General features: G+C 46.0%; 1 protein-coding gene across 1 annotated transcript; it reads left to right on the top strand.

Annotated features, from left to right (window-relative positions):
• The first annotated feature begins 231 nt into the window (after positions 1-231).
• On the top strand, positions 232-22,184 carry Mansc1 (MANSC domain containing 1). Its single transcript, XM_005072975.4, has 4 exons — positions 232-371; positions 8,819-9,137; positions 12,205-12,345; positions 20,635-22,184. The coding sequence occupies exons 2-4, from the start codon at positions 8,915-8,917 to the stop codon at positions 21,534-21,536; spliced, it is 1,266 nt and encodes a 421-aa protein (XP_005073032.1). The 5' UTR covers positions 232-371; positions 8,819-8,914; the 3' UTR covers positions 21,537-22,184.
• The last annotated feature ends 678 nt before the right edge of the window (positions 22,185-22,862 follow it).

Genomic DNA, 22,862 nt, shown 5'->3' with positions numbered 1-22,862 from the left:
AGGGTCCGAAGGTCTCCCTCTAGTGGCTCGCAGTGTGCTGGGTGCGGTGACGGCGACGCGGGAAGCTGGGGACCTCGAGCCTAGGCTGTCGCACGTTCCGGCTGGGGTGCTCAAACTGGATGTTGCTGGGAAGCAGCTCCGGGTTGCAGGGCAGGGACGCGCCCTTCCCCCGTGCAAACTTTCAGTCGCTGCGACGGAAGCAGGAACTTGGTCACGACAAAATCTGCGGGGCCGGTGCGGGAGCTGCGGAGGATCCCCTGCTATCCTCTCCAGATCTTTGCGCGCTTCGCCGGTCCTTTGAAAAAAAAAAAGCGACCTAGCCGTCCTTGAGCCCAGGAGCCACGGGGACCATAGAGATCTCTCGCTTGCAGGTAAAGGCGTCTCTTTCCTCCCCTGGCTGGTCTCGGGTACGGTCGACCCCTGCCGAGAACAACTCCGTTCCTTTCCCCGGCCCAGCTCAGAGACCCACACTGAGGCGACCCCAGGGACCAGACTAGGGCAAAGAGGGGCTGGCCTGGAGAATGTATCGTTCAACACCCGAAAGCAGATGGCCAGGCGGGCTTGAAAGCACCTGCTATAAATGGCACAAGCTCCAAGTCGTCTGCAGAGGGAGGCCAAAACACTCCGGGAGCTGCGTGCGGCTTGTTCAAAGGGAAAAGTTCCCATGTTTTCTCGTGTGGTTTGTCTCTTTCAACCTGCCGGTGTGATACTCTGTAAAGGGGTGTGTGTGTGTGTGTGAGAGAGAGAGAGAGAGAGAGAGAGACAGAGACAGAGACAGAGACAGAGACAGAGAGACAGAGACAGAGACAGAGAGACAGAGTGTGCGTGTGTGAGACAGAGACAGAGAGAGAGAGAGAGAGAGAGAGAGAGAGAGAGAGAGAGAGAGAGAGAGAGAGAGAGAGAGAGAGTGAGACAGTTATTGACTTCTTGATAGCATGTTGTAAATGATTCCAAACAATCGAAATAGCTAAGTACAAGTTAAGTTTGAGTGACTCTAGGAGGCTGGAGTTTCTCTCTTCTTTTCAGCAGGATCAAGTTGAGCTTCTAGGCCTTAAACCCCAAATAATAGCAGATTAGATAACTTTATGCAGCTTAGTGTAGGGGGCTCTGGGTCCAGGCCCCAGTCTGTGCTGATATGTAATCCTTAATTGGGGAGCAGTAACCAGTTGTTGGGTATTTTTAGAAAAAACCGCTTTTAATTTAATTAATTGCATTTTCACTGTGTAGCCCTGACTGGTCTGGAACTCAAACTCACAAGATCTGCCTGCCTCTGCCTCCCAAGTTATAACAGGCTTTCTTGCTGGAGTTTCTGTGGACTGCCAGCCAGCAAATAGTGACCCGGAGACTTACTATTAATTATGAAAGCTTGGCCTTAGCTTAGACGGTTCCCAACTAGATCAGTGGCACCGTGCAGGTTCCTGTGCGAGTGCTGGAGGCCTGCTATTCCAGACTCTCACCCTCTCCTCCCCTCCTTCTCTTCTCTCCAGGCTCCATGGATAGAATTCAGGAAGTCTGTGAACCTGGGAAAATTTATTACTTCCCTAGTCTGTCACTGAAAAGAGGCATTTCCGCCAAGAGGAATGTAGGCAAAAACCATAGTGGTGTTAGCAGTAACTGGTTTACCACCACTGGGGAGCACACATACCTTTTGTAGGTGTCACTCGTTACAAACATCTCAAAAGATTATACTCAGCACTCCAAAACTGTGGCAGTTATTTGGTATTCCACTCGTTATTTTGACTACTAGTAAAGAAGCATGTACACCACACAGCTGTTTTATTTGTCTTAACTGGAGGTGGGACTAAAATGGGCTATCTCATTAGGATATTCTCTCTCTCTCTCTCTCTCTCTCTCTCTCTCTCGTGTGTGTGCGTGTGCGTGCGTGCGTGCGTGCGTGTGTGTGTGTGTGTGTGTGTGTGTGTGTGTGTGTGTGTGTGTGTGTGTGTGAAGGTCTCACTGTATTCTAGGCTGGCCTGGAGTTCAGCTCATCTTCCCAAGTGCTGGGATTTCAGGTGTGAACTCCACGCTGGGTACACTGGACTTCTTGGGAGGAATGAAGACATGGTCTGTATAAAGTACATGGAGACTGGCATGTGAAAGTGAGACACATTCCCATTTCCCTGTACACAGAAGCTGGATGTAATAACAATTACCCCTGTGGTCTATGATCATAGGCTGGCTTAGTATGCTAACTTTTGTTGGTTAACCAACTAAAGTTCATTATTCAGGAAGGATCACTTGAAGTGTTTTACAGTTCAATGGGTCTTAGTAGATATACAATGACATATCCATTACAGTATCATACAGAGTAATCTCACAGCTCTAAGAAGTTTCTGTAGTCCATCATCCATCCTCTCCCCCTCTTAGTAAGCTCTGATATATTTTTAGGGTTTCAAATTTTTCTTTTTCACCGGACATGTGGTGCACACCTTTAATTCCAACACTTGGGAGGCAGAGACAGGCAGATCTCTGTGAGTTTGAAGCCAGTCTGGTTTATACTTTGAGTTCTAAGACAGCCAGGGCTATATAGAGAGACCCTGTCTCAAAAACACCAATAAAAAATAAAGAAAATTCTCTTTTTCCTTTTATTTTATATGTATGGGTGTTTTGCGGGCATGTATGTCTGTGCCCTACCTGTGTGCACTTCCCAAGGAAGCCAGAAGGGGGCAGCATAGCCCCCCTGGGATTGAGTTACAAACAATTGTAAACCAGCAGGGCGGTGGTAGCACACACCTTTAATCCCAGCACTTGGAAGGCAGAGGCAGATGGATCTCAGTGAGTTCGAGACCAGCCTGGTCTACAAAGCAAGTTCCAAGACAGCCAGGGCTGTTACACAGCCCTGGAAAAACAAAACATCAAATAGTTGTAAACCACCATGCCTATGCTGGTGCTAGAACCGGGGTCCTCTAGAAGAGAAGCCTATGCTCTTACTCTCAAAGCCATCTCTCCAACCCTGGTTCTACTATTTTTGGTTTGGTTTTTCCAGACTATCAGGATATATTCCAAGTCAAACTCAGAGTCAAACCTGTTCAGGCTGGCTTCTTTCACTTAGCAATGTATACTTGAAGATCCCCCCCCATCTTTCTGTTGCTTGATAATTCATTCCCTTTTATTGCTGGATAGCATTTAGGTATGTGATTGTATCTGATTTATCCATCCACCTATGGACTAACGTCTTGATTGTTTCTAGCTCTGAGCAATTTTGAAGAATGCTACTATAAATATTCCCATGCAGATTTTTGTTGTTATTTAGAAGCAGGTTTTTCACAAATTTAATTTTAATTATGTGTGGGGATGTGTGTGTGTGTGGGTGTGGATGTCTGTGCTAATTTGTTCATGAGCCTACACTTGTGAAGAGGATGTCAGAGTCTCTTGGAGTTTGACAGCTCCAGAAAGGCAGTATCTGTTCTTAGTAGCTAAGCCATCCCTCCAGCCCCAGGACACAGTTTTTAATGCATTTGGATAAATACATGTAGGGCAATTGCTGAATTCTATGGTGAGATGACCTTTAAGCTTTGAAACAACCACCACACGTCTTCCAGAGTGGCTCCACCATTTTGCATTCCTACCAGCAAGGAATGGGAGGTCCTGTTGGTCCATGTCTTAGTCAGCATTTGGTGCTGTCTGTTTCTTGAACTTTTACCATTCTAATAGGTGTGTGATTGTGTCTCAGTGTTGATTGAAATTGCAGTTCCTTGCTTAGTATGTTTGTTTGTCTACATATATATAAATTATATACACACACACATATATATATGTATATAATTGGTGACATCTACTCAGATGCTTTTCCCATTTTGAGTTTTTTTTTTTTAGTTTTGACTTTGTTTCTATTTTTCTGTGATTTTTTGTTTGTTTGTTTTTGTTTTTTGGCCAGGGTCCCACTATGCAGTCCTGGCTATCCTGGAACTCAATATATAGATCAATCTGGCCTCACACTCAAGATAATCTGCCTGTCTCTGCCACCTGGGTGCTGAGATTAAGGGCACATGCCACCATGCCTGGCCCACTTCCTTAGTTTTTCTCTTATTGCTGAGAGTTCTTGGCATGTTTCAGATGTCAGTCCTTAAGCAGACAGGTGTTCTTCAAGCGTCTTCTCTGTAGCTGCGGGGGGGGGGGGTGTAAAGTGGGTGGAGCAGCTGCTGGGCCAATGTGAGAGCTTGAGTTTGGATCCTCAACCCTCACAGATGCTGGGTGGGCTGGGCTGCCTTTGAAAGGCAGAGAGAGGATCCTGGAGCAAGCTGGCTGGAGAGACCAGCTGTGTCAGCAAGCTCTGGGTCTGATTAAAACCCCGTGCCACACAAGAAGATGGGAGAGTCACTGGGGAGGATTCTGAACATCAAACCCCACAGTCAGGTGCACCTATGCCTGCTACACACACGTGCACGCTCACACGCATGCACACGCGCGCGCGCGCGTGCGCGCACACACACACACACACACACACACACGGTTACACGCACACACCATACACAAGGGAAGAACAGTGGCTTTTGCAGAGCAGCAGTTTTTAATTTGTATTGACTATGACATCAGGGACTGGAGACATGGCTCGGTGCTTAAGAACACTTGTTCTTGCAAAGGACCTGAGTTCAGTCTCAGCACACACATGGTGGCTCACAACCGTTCATAACTCCAGTGTCAGGGGGAGCCAATGCTTTCTTCTTGACGTCCGTGGGCACCAGCTATGCAATGGTTCACATACACACATGCAGGCTAAATACTCACACACATAAAGTAAGTGTGGTTTAAAAACCAGATTTTTTTAAGGCACTGTACTTTTGCTGTTATATCTAAAAACGCACCATTTAACCAATCAAAGAACATTAAGACTTTTCTCCTCTGTTATTGCCTGGAATTGTATAGATTTGTGTGATACATTTGTGGCTGGGATCCATTTGAGCTCTTGTTGTGAAAGGGAAAAGGTTTGTTTCTCCATTTATTTTACATGAGGCTGTCCCACTGTCCCAACAGTATTTTTAAATCTAGTTTATTTTTATTTATGTGTCTGTGTGTAAATATGCACACATGTGTGTAAAGGCCAGAAGAGGGTGTTGGAGCCCCTGGAGCTGGATTTACAGGTGGCTGTGAGCCCCCTAAGGGAGTGCTGGGAACCAAGCTCCAGGTCTCTACAAGAGCAGCAAATGCGCCTTAGGACCAAGCCATCTCTCTAGTCCCCAACACTGTATTTGACTTGCCTTTGCTGAAGACTAGTTGTCTGTATTTGTGTGTGTGTCCTCATGGGCTATATCCCCGTCTGTTAATCTATTTGTCTGTTCCTCTGCTAATATACTTTCTTTTTTAAAGTAACTGCAACTTTCTAGTAAGCATTGGAAGAGGGATTGTTGGTCTGCGGACATTCTTCACTATTGTGCTGACTGACTCTCACAGGTCTCTGCATTTCCATGTCATTGTTAAAATTGTGTCGGTGTTATCCAGAATGACTCGCTAGGGTTGAATTTTATAGGTGATATTTGAAAGAACTGATGTCTTAGTAATAATCTTCCTACCACAAACATGGGCTTCCTCTCCATTTACTTAGATGGTCTTTTATTTCTTTCATTAGAGGTTTTGTTTTTCCAGTTTCTCTCAGTGTAGCCTTGGCTGTGCTGGAACTCACTCCATAGACCAGGCTGGCCTCAGCCTCCCTGGTTCTGGGATTAAAGGTGTGTGCCACTACCTCCTGGCTAGATCTTTGCTTTGTTTAGTTTTTTGATGCTTGGGATTGAACCCAGGACCTTACACACTGACAGAGCTCTGCACCGCTAATCTAGGCCTGCAGCTCTCATTAATTTTATAGATACATTAAAAACAACAGCAAGCAAACTATCCTGTTTGGTTTTGTTTGGCTCTTTTTGAGACAGGGCCTTATATCTCTTAGACTGGCCATGTAGCCAAGGATGACCTTGAACTTCTAATTGTGTCTTTACATCCTGAGTGCTGGGATTATAGGTGTATGCTCCCAGGCCCTGTGTATGTTGTACTGGGAACCAAACACAGAGCTTAGTGGCTGTTACATGAACAGTACCAACTGAGTTACAACGGAAAAGTTTTGCTAATGTAACCAGCTTTCGATGGGTGTTAAGGTGCACTGTGCAAATATCCTAACATTGCTCTGCTTCCTCTGCTCCATCTTAGGCACACATTTCTTTCAGGCCTACGCCTTCTTCGATTATCAAAGGAGATCAAGGTCAAGGGAAGGCCAAAGCAGCAAAAATGTGGAGTCAGTGGGCAATGCGTGTGCTGCTCAAATATGAGGATCTAAGTTGGAATCCTCAGCACCCACGGAAAAAGCCAGGCCCACCATGCATTTGTGTAACTGCTGTGCTGGGCATTCGGGGGTGGGGGTGGGGAGTGTCATAGCAAGCCGTCCCAGCTCCAGGTTCATTAGATTCCATGTCTCCAGGGAATAAGCTGGACACCCAACATTTTCTTCCAGCCTCTGCACACACATGTAGGGTCGTGCATACTATATTGGTTATCTTTTTGTTATTGTTGCTAGGGTAGAATACCACAAACAAGAGCAGCTTATAGAAGAAACGGTTATTTTGGTTTATAATTGCAGAGGGAGAGTCTATAATGGCCGGGAAGGCAGGGTCAGGGAGCTTACACAGGAAAGCAGAGAGGAAATGGGGGAGGGGAGGGAGGAAGAGGGAATAGGAAGTGGGACAAAACTATAAATTATCAAAACCCACCTCCAGAGACGTACTTCCTCCAGCAAGCTGTGTCTCCTAATGGTCCTTAACCATCCCCAAACTGGGGACCCAGAGTTCAAACACATGAACCAGTGGAGGAGATTTCTCATTCAACTACCCACATCCACCCCCCCATACACATTTATGTAACACACACACACACACACACACACACACACACACACACACACACACACACGTGTGGGAAAACTAAGCCTCAATGGGCCTAACAGCCAGCCTAGACTGATAGTAAGAGCATGCTCAGTAGATGTCTCCTGACATCCTGCCTGGGTCTGCCAGTAGGCTTTGACAACAGTGGATAAGAGATGACATGGACCTATGGACAACGACCATGTCACCTCAGTAGATGCCGGCTCAGTGGATCTCCTCTCCTGGGGCAGGGTTGAGGGTATATAAGGCTTACCTCTTCCTGGAATAAACTGAACTTGTTGTCACTTGTTCCCGATGTCTGTGTCGTTGGTGTTGTACCTACTTTCCCCCACCCTCAAGAGACACCCTCAGGATCCTGCAACACACATGGCCAGCTGTGGTAGCAGACAGAATCAGGCAGATCTCTTTGAGTTCCAGGCCAGCCTGCTCTACATAGCGAGACCTTATCTCAAGAAAAAGAAAGACCAACAACAACAACAAAATAAAAAGCAGCAGCAGTTCCTCAGTAAGCAAAAAATATGTGTTCCAGAAATGTGAGGATGGGTGGGTGAGGTGTGGCTTTGCCGATTCCACATTGATTTTTCCTTTTATCCATGAAGTTGATATTCAACACAGTCTGACTTTTCTAGAGTTGTGTGTTTTTCTTGTTTGGTTACAGACATGTGCCACTCATATAGCCAACTCTTATATTTTGGAGATTTAAAAATAAATCACCCCTAAACTTTCTCTTATTGGAGCCAGAATGTTGTCCATTCTAACTGGCCAGCTCCTAGAATTCAGTCATGAATGAGACTTGCCTGCCCCTTATTTGGTGTTTAAAGAGAAGCAACACTCTGCCAGGCTGGTACAAGGACTCAAGAGGGGAATGTGTGTGAGTTGCTTAGCACAGCTGATGCCTGCCTCCAGCCGACGGCTTTAAAGGCTAATTGCTGTTACAGACTATCAGCCTTGCTTCATTCAGCACTGGTGGTTTTACGACCTTTCTCCTCCTGTTGGTAGGGACCAGATGATGAGGGGTTCTCAAACTCACAGGCAGGATTTCCATTTATACTTCTTCATAGGTACTTCCAGCTTTTTATTCTTGTTTGATTTTTTGAGTATTATTATTATTTAAAGGGGTGTGTGTGTGACATGCTGTCATCTGTCTATCTGTCTCTCTCTATGTCAATACCTATGCAGAGGTTAGAAGACAGTGTCGGATCCTTAGAGTTGGAGCTACAGGCAGTTTGTGAACCACTGAACGTGGATGCTAAGACCCAAACCCTTGTGCTCATGATAGAACTTGACAAGTGCTCCTACCCACTGAGCAGCCTCACACTGTAGCCCAACCAGGCCTGTAACTCCACTATGTAGCACGAATTCTAATTGTTCTTAATAATAGAAACTCAGAGCAGATATTGGGGAGATCAGAGAAGAAAAGCAGCCAGGCACTAGGGAGTTCTCATCTCTACCAATGCTCAGCCGAAGGGGCGATCCTGTTCTCAGACTGCTTAGACTGCACTGTTCCTCAGACTTCACTACTCCCCAGACAGTATCTCTCTCTTGTCTCCTCCCAGCTTAATATTCCTCTCTCCACCCAGCCATATCACTCCTGTCTCCACCTCCTTAGTGTTGGGGTTACAGGCGTGTGATCCCAAGTGCTGAGATCACCTTTGTGTGAGCTGTTTCTATTTAGACTGAATCAACCTCTTGTAGCCCAGGGTAGCCTTGAACTCACAGAGATCCACCTTCTTCTGCCTCCCAAGTGCTGGGATTAAGGGTGTGACTTCTATGGCTAACTAGTGTGGCTAGCTTTGCACTCTGATCTTCAGGCAAGCTTTATTTGTTAGATCATAAACAAAATATCATGGCACCACTACATAGCCCCTGTGGGCCTTGAACTCATGGTGGTCCTCCTGCTTCAGCCTCCCAAGGGTCATTGATGTATGTTTCTATTTTTGTTGTTGTTCTAGAGGTAAAGTAACCAGTACAATCTTCCTGAAGTAAACTGAAGCCGGAAGACTCACTCTCTCCACCTCTGAAGAGACCAGGGTTAACGAGGGTTCAGAATGCGCTTCCAGGAGGAGCAGTGCTGGGCTTATACTTTGGTGGTAATTTACTTCCTGACACCAAGGCTGGTTGCTGGTCAGAAGTGCCTCACTGAGAGTCTAGAAGATGTTGTCATTGACATCCAGTCTTCCCTTTCGAAAGGAATCAGAGGCAATGAGCCCATCCATACGGTAACTCAGGAAGACTGCATCGGTGCCTGCTGTTCAACACAAAACATAGCGGGTAAGTAACAAGGCCTGCTGTGGCCTGAGTGTTTCGTGGCTGGTTAGTTTGCTCCAGCAATTCTCAGTGGGGCAGAAAGATGAGTGACAGTTATTGGGGAATTGTCCATGAGTGCACTCCGCCATCCCTCCCTAGAGCTGTATTAAAGTTGCTGATAAGTGTGTCCATGTATTGCCTTAGGTGGGCTCAGCGATGAAACTCAGGTCCCCAGGCTTACACAGCACCCCATTCACCAGATGAGCCATCTTGCTGGTCCAGGAGGTAACCATTTAATTTGATACTTTTATGTGACACAGAAGAAAACAGGTTCATGGATTTAAACCAATGCCTTCAAACACTCCAGGCTTCAAATTGGCAACCTGAAAAGAGAAGTGTGTATTTAGAGCTGGCAGCATTTCAGGTTTGCTCATGACCCTGTCTGAATTCTCTACATGAGACAATGTTGACTTTTTCGAGTGTGCCGCACCTTGCTAAGTGCTAGAATTAGTATATAGGACGGGAAGACCTCACCATCAAGGAGCATGAAATAGTGCTGGGCAGCACAATGAGCAGGTGTCTGTTCTCCTAAACCCTTGGGATATACTGCCAAGGAGCAAGTCTCATGATTATGAGTGCTGTGTCATAAGGAATGTATATGTAGTCTTTGTCTCGGGTCATTTTTTGGTGGTACTGTAACTGAGGACAAAACCCATGGACTCATGGACATGTATGCTAGGTAAGTGCTCTACCACTCTGCTCTTTTCCCCAGTCCTCTTTTTACTTAAAAAAGAAAGGTTTGTTTTTATGTTATGAGTGTGAGTGTATGTGCACCATGTGGGTGCAGTACCATTGGAGGCCAGAAGAGGGTGTCAGACCCTCTGAGACTGTTACAGGTGAGCTGCCATGTGGGTGGTGGAACCAAACCTGGGTCCTCTGTACAAGCAGCAAGTGTTCTGAACCTCTGAGCCATCTCCAGCCCGCCCCCTCTTTTCCTTTGTTATTGAGACATGGTCTTACAAACTTGTCAGACTGCCTTTAAACCCACTCTGTAGTCCAGCCAGGCCTTGCACTTACGAGTCTCCTGCCTCTGCCTTCTGAGTCACTGGGATTACATACAGGCTGTCCTGTGTTTTTGGAACAGAGCTCCGAACCCCTTGGGATGTACTGCCAAGGAGCAAGTCTCATGATTGTGAGTGCCTTTCAACTATAACTTACTCATGCCAGTTGAGTCTATGTTAGCAGGCCTATAGACTGTTCTAGATGTTGCTGATCATCAGAAAGAGCAAACTCAAGTCAGAAGCTTAGGACATTCAGCCCTGTGCTCTGGGCAGGGTTATGGCAACCTCTGAATTTATAGTCAAGTCACCAAGTTCGGTAACCCAAGACCTGGCACTTGCCACTGGCTTCTGAGAGGACAGCAGGCTTGCAGGAAAGAACCAGTAAGCCTATGGAGTCCGGTGCTAGCCCATCTGGTTAGATTAGGAATGGGTTGAACTGTAGGATGCCCAGTTATTGGGAGGGGTTTGGAGACATGGTGTGGAAAGAGCCCCTGTACCAGATATCCGCAGGAAATAACCCTTTGATGACCTCAATTTGAACAGTGTGCTGTAAATCCCTACCTTTTTAAAATATATGAATGTTGATGTGGAGGCTTCGGCAGCTCAGGGGTTAAAGCACTGGTCTTCCAAACGTTGAGATAAACATTTATCTGAAATAGAGGTGGACATGTTGATGCACACCTGAAACCCCAGACCTCAGAGGACCATGAGTTCCATGCCCCCTGCATGTGACTAGACTGCCACCTCTGGCACCAGGGACTCAAGCAGATCTTCTGAGATAAAGTGGTAGAGCCAGGAAAAAAAAAACATCACAGGCAAAATTTTGTGTCCTTTGTGTTGATGTTCATCTTCCTACAGTCTATGACTGTCATCAAATTGTCAAAGTACTTTAAAACTGTAGTCTTTATTTCAACTGCTGAATGAATGAGGGGAAAGGACACAAAGGGAAGGCTCGCACAATCATAGGGGCTCTCAGAGACTGAACCGACAACCAGGGAGCCTGCGTGTTACGGTTGTGTAGCTTGGTTCTCTTATGGGGCGCCTAACAGTGGGAACAGACTGTCTCTGACTCTTACTGGCTTTTGAGACCCTACTTCTCATATTGGGTTGCCTTACCCAGCCTTAATATGTGGGAAGGTGCCTAATCTTATTACAGCTTGATATGACACACTTGATTGATACTAATAGGAGACCTGCCTTTTCCTGGATGGAAGAGGACAGGATTGGGGAGGGGTGGGGAGAGGGACTGGAAGGGGAGGATGGAGGGGGGGAAGGCTGCAGCTGGGATGTAAAATAAATAGATGAATAAAAAACAAACAAATAAATAAATGTAAAGCAACAAAAAGTATGAGTATTTTCACTGTAAAATAAGGCGGGAAACCCTCAGTTCTTGGAGTTGAGGACAAATGTCTGCTTTTCTGTGTTGCTGTGAAACATCCAGCATTCAGCCCTCACAGATAATACTCATATTTCACATGCATTGCTTTGTTGGTTTGTTGAGACACTGACTGTGTCACGTAGGTGCTGGGAGGCCAACCATCATTCTAGCTTCTAAAGATTTATCTCTAGAAAACTAAATGTGCTGCTAAAATTTTTTGTTTAGGGAGATGAAGAAACGGCTCAGTGGCTCAGAGCTCTGGCTGCTCTTCCAAGCGGTCCAGGCTTGAATCCCAGCACCCACATGATGCCCACAACCATCTGTAACTCCAGTTCCAGAAGATCTGATGCCCCCTTCTGGTTTCTGCAAGCTCTGTATGCACATGGTACATGGACATGTGTGCAGGCAACACACACACACACAAATAGATAATAATAAAATTTTAAATAGAAAAAATGATTTTTCTAAGATTACCTTAATTCAGATTTATAAGCCAAATCAATGTCTTTTGAGGTTGCTTTCTATCACTAAACTAAGAAAAAGGACATGGCCTGAGGGGTCAGAAGAGTGGGCAGAGTACTCTGGGTAAAGTTCCTTGTGCTACTCTAGAACGTTCTATTTCGAAATCAGGCTTGCAAGTCTCTCGTTGCAGGGGACAGATCCTGTAACCTGATGATCTTCGACACCCGGAAGACAGCCGGACAGCCCAACTGCTACCTGTTTTTCTGTCCCAGTGAGGAAGCCTGTCCACTGAAGCCTGCAGAGGGACTTATGAGCTACAGACTCATCAGAGGTAATGAAGGCATTGTCCTCTTTCTTTTGTGACTGAATTATTCAAAGCTTCTGTGGAAGATGTCCTATAAGAGCCTAAGTACCAAGAGAGTTCATACATATTTCATGATTTGAAATTCATTAAACAAAAATATATTTTTCTATAATAGCATCTGGCAGTATTTTTTCTATTTTGTTTTACCTTCATATTATTAAAAGGACACAGGTCTGTTATGAAACATTTTCTTTTTTAAAAAAAAAGACAAAGTCTCCGATGTAGCCTAGACTGGCCTACGAGAGAACTGTTGGTTGTTAATATTCTATTTTTCATTTATTAAATAAATAACAATGTTATTTAGCATTTCTTATGCATCCACACACTTTTTGTACTACAGGGATGAAGCATTGAACATGAAACCACAGTTCTTATTTCTGAAACTAACTTTTGGGGGACGGAGAGAGAGTGGAAGAGTCACAGTGCCATGCAGGGTTGAGGTTACCCTGTAGAGGAGTCACAGTGCCATGCAGGGTTGAGGTTACCCTGTAGAGGAGTCACAGTGCCATGCAGGGTTGAGGTTACCCTGTAGAGGAGTCACAGTGCCATGCAGGGTTGAGGTTACCCAACAGAATAATCACCAAGGGAACCCCCTAAGTTAGGTTCAGATCTGAGATCTGAAAAGCCAGGGGCCAGATACGAGAGGATGGGGGTAGATCTTCCAAGACAATGATGATCCTCAGGCAGAATGGATTTGGAATGTTTGAAGGCCAATCATTCATTCAGAACCCCTGGAGGCATAGTAAGTTGTGCAGGATATGGGGGGCAGGGGATGGGGAGAGGCAGGGAGATCACAGTGCATTTGTCATCCAGAGGAGGCTGTGGGAAGTTAAATAGACATGTTCCGTGGTGTCTTTTTTTGGGGAGGGGGGAATTCAAGGCAGGGTTTCTCTGTGGCTTTGGAACCTGTCCTGGAACTAGCTCTTGCAGACCAGGCTGGTCTCGAACTCACAGAGATCTGCCTGCCTCTGCCTCCCGAGTGCTGGGATAAAGGCGTGTGCCACCACCGCCCAGCCCCAGTGGTGTCTTTTTAAAATTAGTATTAGTGTGTGTGTGTGTGTGTGTGTGCGTGCATGTGCGTGCTTGCATGTGTGCACGTGACATGGCATGCATGGAACTCAGAGAGAGGCCTTGTAGACTTAGCTTTCTCCTTCCTCCTCTGTGTGCATTCTGGATATCTTACCAGGTCTCAGGTTGCCAGGCTTAGGCAGTAAGTGCCTCCACCCTCTGCGCCACCTTGTTTGCCCAAGTAATTTGTTTTGCTTTTGTTTTTGTGCTTTGGGAAGATATTTTTTACGTGCATTGGTGTTTTGCCTGCATGTCTGTCTGTCTGAGGGTGTCCGATCCCCTGAAAGTAGAGTTACAGGTAGTTGTGAACTGCCACGTGGGTGCTGGGGACTACACTCGGGTCCTCTGGAAGAGCAGTCATTGCTTTTAATTGTTAAGCCATCTCTCCAGCCCCTGCTTTTGTTTTTATTCTAAGACAGGGTCTCCTCCTGACTTAGTGTTGGCTGGCCTGAAACTTGCTGTGTAGACTAGCCTGGTTTTCGACTCTCAGGGGTCTATCTACCCTGTCTCCTGAGTGCTGGGACTATGGCTGTGTGCATTCATGGTGTCTTTAAGGGGACTTCTCAGAGCTCACTGGTGACTCTTTGTGGAACTAGCTTGAGGTCACGGGAAAGGGGGATGGAAAGACTGGTGATGGGAAGTAAGATGTAGGCAGAGGCTGGTCCAGGGAGATGGGGAAAGAGTTGATGGGAAGGGAGATGTAGGCAGAGGCTGGTCCAGGGAGATGGGGAAGGAGTTGATGGGAAGGGAGATGTAGGCAGAGGCTGGTCCAGGGAGATGGGGAAGGAGTTGATGGGAAGGGAGATGTAGGCAGAGGCTGGTCCAGGGAGATGGGGAAGGAGTTGATGGGAGGTAAGGCTGGTAGGACTTGCTGGTAGCCGAGGAGATGAGCACAAGAAGGCTGAGTCCTAGTTTTTGAATCGAGCATCAAGATGGGTGGGGCCACCGTGTGTGAACGGGGGGGTTTGAGGAGAGCAGTTTTAAAGTAGAATCAAGGGTTCTTTCTCTCTTGCTGTTAAGCTTGGGTGCTTTGTGGAATGAACTACTTTGGTCACACCAGTGCCGACTGCTTCATTTCCTGAGTGGGGGCTTGCCTGAAGTTTGTTCCAGAACCATGGAAACCCAATGTGGCAAACATTTCCTTCAACGGTTAGGAAAAAGCACAGGTTGTTTTAACGGCCTGCTATGGTGACATGTTACAATTTAAGGTTAGCTCTTCTAATTCTCATAATACTTCTGTAGAGTCATTGCTTTTAAAAAAGAAGAAATGTAGCCGGGCGGTGGTGGCGCACGCCTTTAATCCTAGCACTCGGGAGGCAGAGGCAGGCGGATCTCTGTGAGTTCGAGGTCAGCCTGGTGTACAGAGAGTTCCAGGACAGCCTCCAAACAATACAGAGAAACCCTGTCTCGAAAAACCAAAAGAAAAAAAAAAGAAAAGAAAAAGAAAAAGAAATGCAAGATAAAGATGCCGGCGGATGGAGACAGGAGGAAAGGGAAGTGGGCCCACCTAGGTAGGGACCTTTTACGGGTGAGTACAAAGGTGGAGGAACTTGAATCAAGCCGTTCAGGTGGTAGCCACCAGGGGGCATCATGAGCACAGAGCAGGTGGAAGGCCATTTCCTGGCAGTGACACCAGATCCTGGACACATTCAGAGAACTGTTTATTCCTGCAGGGTGTATACAAGTTATGTCCTTAATTCTATTTATAAATACACCCGTGTTTATGGGTTGAGTTATTCCACTGATCATAAATTACCCTGTTTGAACTGCAATGAAATGTAAATATCTGTTTGGTGGTTTGTTTATGAAGGAACTTTTATTTCCTGTAACCAACTGACTAACATTTACAGACTGACACTTAGAAAGATGACAGTGGGCTCTGCTCAGTCTACAAGAACACTGCAGCTTAGCGTCAACCTGTCTTTAATAGTTCAGTAATACGTCTTTTCTACCAGGCACTGTAAGAGTGGGAGGATTCAGAAACCCAATAAATTGGAAATCTGTTTGCTTAGCTGGTTTCCAAGAAATGGTCCCTTGAAAAATGAAACTCAAAGAAGAGTTGAAGGCCCAGGGCTGTTTCCCCGGCCCCAGTGACTTCTGTCCACAAAGAGAAGCTACACCCAGTGCAAACAGCAGTGGGCGAGGCAGAGGGACAGGTGTGGAGGATTCTGTGTGGTTCCAGGCTCTTTGCCAAAACACGCATCTCATCGAATGGGACCAGTGCTGGCTTTCCTTTGTAGCTGAGCATACACGCTTGGGAAAGTAAGCAGATGCTTGGTCATTCTTGTCAATGGACACATCTAACCTCTAATATCACATAGACTGCAGGTACAGCTAAATAATCCTGTGGGGTTTTTTCCTCTCCCCCTTGCTCTCTTTTTTGCTTTAGGACATTACTTAAAGTTTTTAATATAATGTTTAGTGTGTGAGTGTGTGAGTGTATGAGTGTGTGTGTGTGTGAGTGTGGGTGTGGGTGAGTGTGTGAGAGTGTGTGTGAGTGAGTGTGTGCGTGAGTGTGTGAGTGAGTGTGTGAGTGAGTGTGTGACAGTGTGTGTGCATGTGAGTGTGTGTGTGTGTGAGTGAGTGTGAGTGAGTGTGGGTGTGGGTGAGTGTGTGAGAGTGTGTGAGTGAGTGTGTGAGTGAGTGTGTGCGTGAGTGTGTGTGACAGTGTGTGTGCATGTGAGTGTGTGTGTGTGTGTGTGTGTGTGTGTGTGTGTGTGTGGCTGTGGTCACCATGTTGATAGTGTGGAGGTCAGAGGACAGCTTGTAAGAGTTGGTTCTCAAGCCGGGCGTTGGTGGCACACGCCTTTAATCCCAGCACTGGGGAGGCAGAGTCAGGCGGATCTCTGTGAGTTCGAGGCCAGGCTGGACCGACAGCCTCCAAAACAGAGAAACCCTGTCTCATAAAAACCAAAAAAAAAAAAAAAAAAAAAAAAAAAAAGAGTTGGTTCTCTCCTGCCACGTAGGTCTAGGGAACCGACTGAACTCAGGCTTTTCGGGTTTGGCTGCCATCTAACTGACTTTTTTTTAACTTTAAAATGAAACATGCTGAGGTGTGTGTGTGTGTGTGTGTGTGTGTGTGTGTGTGTGTGTGTGTGTGTGATCATGAGGATCCACCTTGGGGCCTCATGCATGTTATAAATTATATCCCCAGGCCCTGAGTAATCATTTTTATTAAATACCCAACGATACAGATGGTGACATCACCTGTAGTAATATATTACAAAAAAAAACAAGGATGAAATTTAAAGAGAGACAGTGATGGATACAGAGAGAGGCACAGAGAGAAGGGAGGGAGAGAGAGAGAGAGAGAGAGAGAGAGAGAGAGAGAGAGAGAGAGAGAGAATCAGAGAGAGAGAGAGAGAGAGAGAGAGAGAATCAGAGAGAGAATCAGAGAGAGACCTGCCTGCTCAAGCCCCCTGATTTTGGGGAGTGATTGGAGGTGAAGTGTTTCGAGACAGGGTCTCATGCAAACCAGGCTGGCCTTGAACTCGCTGTGTAGCTGAGGATGACTGTAAACTCTTGACCCTTCTAGTTCCGGAGTGCTGGAATTATGGGCATCACCACCACACCCAGCTCCTACTTCGATTTTAGAGTAGAGTACAGTAGCCTAGAGCGAGTGTCGGCCAGCCTTTCTGTCTACTGTCAAATAGAATTTAGGCTTTGGAGGCCTGTGTTTGAGGTACTATGGCCATATGCAACCAGTTGTATCTATTCACCGCTGACCTTATAGTATAAAAGCTGCCACTGGGGATATGTAAATAAATGAACATTCTATTCTGGATACCAGTAAAACTTGGTCGAAGAACACTAAAATTCAAATACTGTATGGTTTCCACATGTCAAAAATTCTTTTGGTTATTTTCAGCCATTTAAAAATGTAAACTTCATCCACAGTTTGCAAACCACAGAAAGGTAGGCGGCAGGCAGGTTTTTGGCCATTCTTGTTAAGCCTTGTTCTAGATGAATCAAGTGTTGGTTTTAAAGGCTCATGTAGTCTGGGGTGGGGTGGGGTGACACATGCCTGTAATTCCAGCAGGGTGGAGGCAGGAGGATCAGGAGTTCCAGATGAGCCTTGACTATGTATCAGATTCAAGAAGCTACATGAGACTGTCTCAAAAAAGAAGTGAAATGGGACCAGAGATGGCTCAGTGGGGAAGGCATTTGGTGCCAGGCATGATGACCTGAGTCTGATCCCCAGAACTGACATGGCAGGAGAAAACCGGCTTCTACAAGTTGTCCTCTGATCTACACACACACAAATAATAGTTTAAAATGTAACTTAAAAGCCGAAATACATAATAAGGAACCGTGGAAAGGGGAGGACTAGCGAGCACTCCCAAGCTATCATGCCTCTGGAGTTGCCTCTGTTAGGAGACGGTTGACTTTGGAGACCAACATGGCAGCGCCATGAAAAAGAAAGGGAGAGAGGAAGCTACCGCCTCCCGTGTTTCATGAAGTTCTTTCTGTCTCGTTTTTTCTCTGTCCTGGTTCTCTTCAGTGTTTGAGATGGGGTCTCATGTAGCCCCTGGTGGCCTTGACCTCTCTAAGTAGCTGCAGAGAACGGCCTTGAACATTGGATCCTTCTGCTTTCGTCTCCTGGATGCTGGGATTATAGGTGTGTTCCACTGTACCCGGCTCATGGGACACTTCGGGTAGAGCCCAGGGCTTCACACATGCTGGGCAAGGGCCTTGCCAACTGAGCTGCTTTCCCAGCCCGGATCTGCAGTTCTAATACTATCAAAACAGCCAAGTAGCGGAGTTCATACGGAGCAGTTTGACTTATCCCTTGTTGCACTTGATTGCCTTGACAAACTTTTCCAGTTTGGACTGTGTTGAGTAGCTGTGTGGCTCAGAGCAAAACCACTAGCGTTCCCTGGCAGTCAAATCCCCACCTTAGGAGTTGGTCTGCACAGCCGCGCTCTTCCTATCCAGTGTGGGCATTATGATTTCAAACATCATACTCACAACCCAAGGCATTCGCTCTGTGACTCCAAGCTTTGAGAGTCAGAATCAAGTCTCCTGGATAGCCTCCCTCTTCTGATAATGCTCCAGAACCGACTCTACTTGGAAAAATGTTATTTGCCTTGAGGTATTTCTTTGGCTCGGTGTTCTTCAAAGAGTCCAGACCCTCCAAGCCCTCTCCTCCACCTCTCTGTCAAACCCTTGTTACTAGTAAAGACCTGTCACCAGGATTCTGCTTCCCTTGACTCCTCATTTTCCTGAGGCTTCTATGGCTCGTTCTCACCCATCCCACGCCCAAGCTTGAACATCTGTCTGCATGATTGGCCGCCTCATTGGCAGCTGATGTGTCTGCAGGAATGCTTGTCTTACATCAGCATTTTCCCTGCCAGTCCCCACTCTGCTTGGGTCACCCTGGCCCTCCCTGACTCAGCCATCTTTGTCTTCCTAAACCTCTTGCCTTCCACATGGCACCTCTCTCGGCCTCATCACTGCCCCTACTTATTCCTCAGCCTGATGCACCCCCACTTTCTCTTCTCTTCTGTCCCAGCAAGCTAGAAATAAACCACACCATGAGGTAGAGAGACATTGTTGTGATCATTTGTAATTTGTGTTTTTCTCTTGTATACATGGCTTTGATGAAATACCATGTGTCTGAGGCTGGGGCGTAGCTCAGCGCTAGAGTTGCATGCTTAAGGTGTATACAGGATGGCCCTGTGTTCATTTCCAGCATGTGTGCACAAGTGCACATACATACATACATGCACACATACATACATGCATACATACATACTCTCTCTCTCTCTGAGAGAAACAAGTTGTCAGTCTACAGTGGTATCTTGTTTATACTCTAACAAATAAAACTTGCCTGAAGATCAGAGGGCAGAGCTAGCCACTAGCTAACCACAGAGGTGTGGAGGTCTGTACAGACAGACAGGAAGTGAGGTAGCTGGGCAGAGAGAGGAAGTGATAACAAGCAGGAGACAGGACTCGGTCTCTTTTTGGCTGGGAAGCTGAGTAGGTAAGGTGGCTGTGGTTTTGCTCCTTTGTCTCTCTGACCTCTCAGCATTTCCCCCTATATATAACTCTGGGCTTTTATTATTAAGACCCATTAGAACTTGTGTTACATATTTGTGCTCAATGTGAGGCACGAACCCATGACCCTTAGATTAAGAGTCTCATGCTCTAGCGACTGAGGTAGCCGTGTTACATCAGTCAATCTTAGTTTGATTTCTATTGCTGTGACAAAACACTGACCAAAAGTGATTTGGGAAGGAAAGGTTTTATTTGGCTTATACATCCTGGTCACAGTTCGTCACTGGGGGAGCCAAGGCAGGGACCTGGAGGCCGGAGCTGAGGCACAGGTCCTGGAGGGTGCTGCTCACTGGCTTGTTCTCCATTCTGGCTCAGTCTGCTTTCTTACACAACCTAGGGCCACCAGCCCAGGAGTGGCACCACCCACAGTGGGCCAGGCTTGCCTACACCAGTCATTAACCAAGAAAATACCTATAGGCCAATCTGATGGAGGCATTTTCTCAATTGTAGTTCCCTCTACCCATGTGACTCTGGTTTCTGTAAGTCGACAAAACAACAACAACAACAAAAGAAAATTGACCAGCAGGTACAGAGTACCAACCATTTGGGGACATAGTGAACATTTGTATTTTATGTATATGTAACACAAATTAGTAAAAGACCCAGTGACAGACATTGGGTTCAACCTGAAGATCAGGGAAGCATTGATCCATGAGCTCTTCACCAAGTCTCAAACTGCTTCCTCTCCTCAGTGTGGCTAGAGAATGAAATTTCCTCTCCTCAGTGTGGCTAGAGAATGAATGCCTCTTACTGAGGCCTCACTTCTGTCTTATATACCTCTCATGAGTCCTGGGATTAAAGGTGTGAGCTATCATTCTCTTTTAAAGGTGTGACCTATCATTCTCTTTTAGACTGACTCACTCTTGTGTAGATCTGGGTGACCTCGGACTCACAGAGACCCATCTACCTCTTAATCCTGAGTCCTAGGATTAAAGGTGTGCACCACCACCTCCTAGCTTCTGGCTGCTGGGATTAAAGGTGTGTGCCTGGCTTCTATGGCTTGTGGTTGACTTTGCTTTCTTGATCCTCAGGCAAGCTTTAATAAATCATAAATAATATATCCCTACACATATATCTTAATGTGGACCTATTAACTTTCCTTTTTGTTTTGTTTTTTTTTTATACTTCCAGATTTTCCACTGACCGGAGCTACTTCACCACTCCAAAACTTAACACAAGAAGAGTCTCCCTTACTTGGCCACACCTCACCAGCAGTCTCTCTCCGGGCCCCTCCTCCCATAGGTTACCCAAAGCCCACCAGCCTGATTTGGAGAGATGTGTCTTCCCAGAGGTCCCCCACCTCGGCTCACTCACAGAAACTCATTAAGATTGGTGAAGCAAGCGCACAGCTCCCTGTTTATAAAGAAAGGGGCCATTCTCAGAGTTTACAGCTATCCTCAGAGCTAGAAATGGCTCACCTGCTCCCTACAAATGCGACCACCCCAACTACCACTGTTACTTCTCTCCATAATGTCCCTACCTCTCTGAAGCCTGCTCTTCTGTTGGCCAGTGCTTCAGGGACACCCGTGACTTTACAGCAGAAGGTGGCCACCATGCCTTCCCCACCTGCAACCACAGTGACCTGGAAGCCCGCAGGCCCCATGTCTCCAAGTGTTACACGAGCAGTTACACACCAGGCAGCTCTGACCACTGACTTTCAGGCACACGTGGACTTGAAAGGCATCTTAGAAACCAGGCCCATTCCAGCAGGCTCTGAGCTGACCTCAGACATGGGGCATGGGAAGAGCTCTGCGGTCCTTTCTTTGTCAACCTCAGAGTCTTCTGTTACAAGCAAGACTGCTTCCTGGGAGAACGGGAGGGTCAGTGTAGGCAGCTCATCACTGAACAGGGTTCCAAAAAGCCAGCATGGCCTTTCATTTGAGAAGTGGCTTCTCGTTGGAACCCTCCTCTTTGGTGTTCTGTTCCTGGTAATAGGCCTCACCCTCTTGGGTAGGATGTTGGCAGAATCGCTCCGTAGGAAACGGTATTCAAGACTTGACTACTTGATCAATGGGATCTATGTTGACATTTAAAGACAAGTTGGGAATCTCTTAGTTCGAGTAATAACTCGTTGCCAAATGCTCCTGTGTTCCTCCTGCCCAGCCCATCTCAGTAGGAACTATATCTTGAAGGAATCCTCCGCTACTTCCTCTTTGTTTCCTTTTTGAGACAGGTTCAGGTAGCTCAGGCTGGTCTTGAACTCCTGTTCCTCCTGTCTCTGCCTCCCACCTTCAGTTCAGGGGTTACAGGTTTTCACTACCATGTCTGGATTTTTTAATTAAAAAAAATAAATAAATTCTTATGTAGCGCTAGAGGTCAAATTCAGGGCCTTCTGCATGGTAGGCAGGCACTCGACTGCTGGGCCGTGTCTCCAGCTCAACAGCTTTCTTTTTGTCTGACTTTTTGTTTTTCGCTTTTTTCAGAAGAAGAGAAGGGATAAAAGAAACTAAGTTATTTGAGTGACCTGTCTGTAAAATAGTAGCTTAAAATGGCTCTGAGCTAAAATATTAAGTATGGAAACCTGTACCTAAACATAAGTTTAGGTCATCTGCCTTGCAAGTCATTACTACTTCTCATTCCAGATAATGGCAACTGTTTGATACTAGTTCTAATGGATTCTCTTTTCTTTTTTATATGGATTCCAATAAAACTCATTCCAGATGTGTTTCCCTCCAATTAAATATTTGAATAAATCTCTTGTTACTCAGTATTGTTCTAAGTGGCATGGCCAGCTGGATAGTTTTCAATTTCTTCCCACCAGCAAAGTGGTGAAATGATGAAAATATGTTCCATGTTAAAAAATGACAACCTCTCTTTTCCCGTCAGTGACCAAAGAAGTTCCTTTGGGAGAATTTTTGCAGAGTATTAATCCACCATGGAGACAATGATAAGTTAGTTTTTGTTATTTATTTGTTTAAGACAATGTTTCATGTAGCCTAGACTGGCCTCAAACTCTCTATGGAGCCAAGGATGATCTTGAATTACTGTTCCTCCTGCCTCCACCTTCCAAGTGCTGGGATTACAAGTATGTGCCCCATGCCTGGCTAGTAAATTAGTTCTAACACACAGCCAAACAAACCCACTTGGGATTTGACCTAACTTTTAAAGTGTTAACATTTTGTAAAATTGTACCAAGTTTTAAAATTACCAATTTTATTTATGACTATCAATTACAGGTTTACTGGGGATAATATTAGAAGTAACATATAGCATTTTGATTAATATGCTATACTTTTTATTGTTGAAGTTCTGAAATTTCTGGGAAATGCTTATAAGGAAGAGAATTTGCCAGACAAGTGGGGGTAGGGTAACTAAGAATGTAAGAAGGACATTTAGGTCAGGTGGACACCTCATATCTG

This window comes from Mesocricetus auratus, unplaced genomic scaffold (assembly GCF_017639785.1).
Source record: "Mesocricetus auratus isolate SY011 unplaced genomic scaffold, BCM_Maur_2.0 Super-Scaffold_100001, whole genome shotgun sequence".
NCBI classification, from domain to species: Eukaryota; Metazoa; Chordata; class Mammalia; order Rodentia; family Cricetidae; genus Mesocricetus; species Mesocricetus auratus.
The sequence above is the reverse complement of the archived record's forward strand: the minus strand, read 5'-3'. Positions and strand labels throughout refer to the sequence as shown.

Coding starts and splice junctions, on each gene's coding strand:
- Mansc1 (XM_005072975.4), top strand. CDS start 8,915: ATGCGCTTCCAGGAGGAGCAGTGCTGGGCTTATACTTTGGTGGTAATT. Junction 9,138..12,204: donor TTCAACACAAAACATAGCGG/GTAAGTAACAAG, acceptor CTCTCGTTGCAG/GGGACAGATCCTGTAACCTG. Junction 12,346..20,634: donor GAGCTACAGACTCATCAGAG/GTAATGAAGGCA, acceptor TTATACTTCCAG/ATTTTCCACTGACCGGAGCT.